The 1,803-nt window shown below is 42.5% G+C and overlaps 1 protein-coding gene across 2 annotated transcripts in view; it reads left to right on the forward strand.

Moving 5' to 3' along the window:
* LOC116699777 (nucleolin) overlaps positions 1–1,803 on the forward strand; it is a 14,073-nt gene that overhangs the window by 7,786 nt on the left and 4,484 nt on the right. For both annotated transcript variants that reach the window (XM_032532527.1, XM_032532528.1), the window contains exons 13-15: positions 58–191; positions 348–474; positions 1,048–1,256. In XM_032532527.1, the coding sequence (XP_032388418.1) occupies positions 58–191; positions 348–474; positions 1,048–1,256 (470 nt within the window). The remainder of the gene's footprint in view (positions 1–57; positions 192–347; positions 475–1,047; positions 1,257–1,803) is intronic.

A 1,803-nucleotide genomic window follows, 5' to 3' on the forward strand; every position in this document is an offset into this window, starting at 1 on the left:
TTTTTTTCCCCAATTGAAAAAATGTATTTGAATAATCTTAAAAACCACCCTCTGCAGGTTTGCGTTTGTTGAGTTTGCAGCGGTGGCAGATGCTGAAAAGGCCTTGCAGTCATCACAAAACCTGAAAATCTCACAAAAGGAGATCAAGGTGGAATTCTGCAAAAGGAGAGCACAGTCAGAGAAGGCAAACGGTGTGTGGGATTGTTCACGTGTTACCGGTCGTCTCATAGGCAGCTTTATCAGACCAAACTGATATTAGATAGGAAAACGTATATTTCATGAGTTTTAAGTCAGTTTGAGTAATGAAAACAGTAATTCCACAATTATGTGTGTGTGTCCCCTTTCAGTCCTATCTAAAACCCTGATCGTGATGGGCCTTGCCGAGAAGACGACAGCAGAGACTCTGAAAGGTGCTTTTGAAGGGGCTTTCAGTGCAAGAGTCGCTGTAGATAAAGAGACCGGAGTTTCAAAAAGGTGGGTAGCTTAAAGTAATGTTTTTATTGTAATAAGTAGGGGTGTAAATCACACACTTTGTCACAATACGATATATAGATTCTTTGGACAACGATACGATATTTACTGATATCACAAAGTATGCTGCGACTCATTTTCGATTGGATTCAAATCTCACACACACACACACCTTGGAAAAACTGCTGTTAGTTTTAGTGGACCTGAACAAAATAGAACACTTTCTTAAAATCAACTCACTTTGGGCCTTTTTAGAAATCAGATTTTGGACTGCCAGACTTCTACTTGTAATTGCTTTGCATAGTTGTATTTGTATTTGATTGTCCTGATTCGATTTTCAAATATGTTCTTATGTTGGTGTCGCTTCCTTTTCTGTGTAGTTTTCTTTGTCATTGTAAATCGATGTCATTGTAAATGAGGGCTGCCCTTCAATGATCTCTCCAGCTTAAATAACGGTTGAATGAATAAAGAAAATATTACAGATTATAGTGGGAATTTCAAAATAAAGGCGCATCTTAAAGATAATTTGTATCGATATACTTCACGCTGACTTGTCTCATGTTGAAATGTTCTCAGGTTTGGATTTGTGGAGTTTGAGAGTGAAGACGACTGCAAAGCTGTCAAAGAAGCCATGGAGGACTGTGAGATAGATGGCAGCAAAGTGACTGTGGCTTATGCAAAAGCCAAGGGCGCAAAAGGTCCAGGACACCCCGCCAAGCCCCCCCTGGCACCCAGTGGACAGCCCGCAGGTCAGAGGGCCGGGAAAGGCCGGCGTAAAGCCAAAGGTAACACTTTACTTTAACTGGCGTAATGAAGTCTGATCATAGTTGTGGTTTTTGAAAGTGTTAGACAAAGAGTACAATCTATTTATATAGTACATTTTTTGTGTAAAGCGTGATTTTTGCTTCTGCGTTAAATCAACGCCGTGGCTACGTACGTAGGTACGTGGGGACACTGACCCTACGCTGTAGCCTGACTTGCACCTCTTGAAAAATGTAACACGTTGCTCGGCCGTGGTTTAATAGCGTTGCATTCCCCCGACTCATTTCCTGGTTCTCCTTCTCCATAAACAACATGAAGTCAGGGAGAGGGTTAACTTCTCCTGCTACAGATTTCTCCCCTGTGGTCAGAAAGTTCCGGGGAGGCACTTTGGTCCTCCCACTATGACTCTAGAGTCGCTACTCGCTAATAATCAATCCAGGCTAACGTGTATGACAGTGACTGCATGTTGCTTCCCCTAACTTTCAGGTTGTGGTCGACTAGCGGGGCCAGCTTGTTAGTTTGATGTGTTGATCAGACCTGCATGTCACGCGCACTAGCAACACACTCTGT

This window comes from Etheostoma spectabile, chromosome 12 (assembly GCF_008692095.1).
Source record: "Etheostoma spectabile isolate EspeVRDwgs_2016 chromosome 12, UIUC_Espe_1.0, whole genome shotgun sequence".
Lineage (NCBI taxonomy): Eukaryota > Metazoa > Chordata > Actinopteri > Perciformes > Percidae > Etheostoma > Etheostoma spectabile.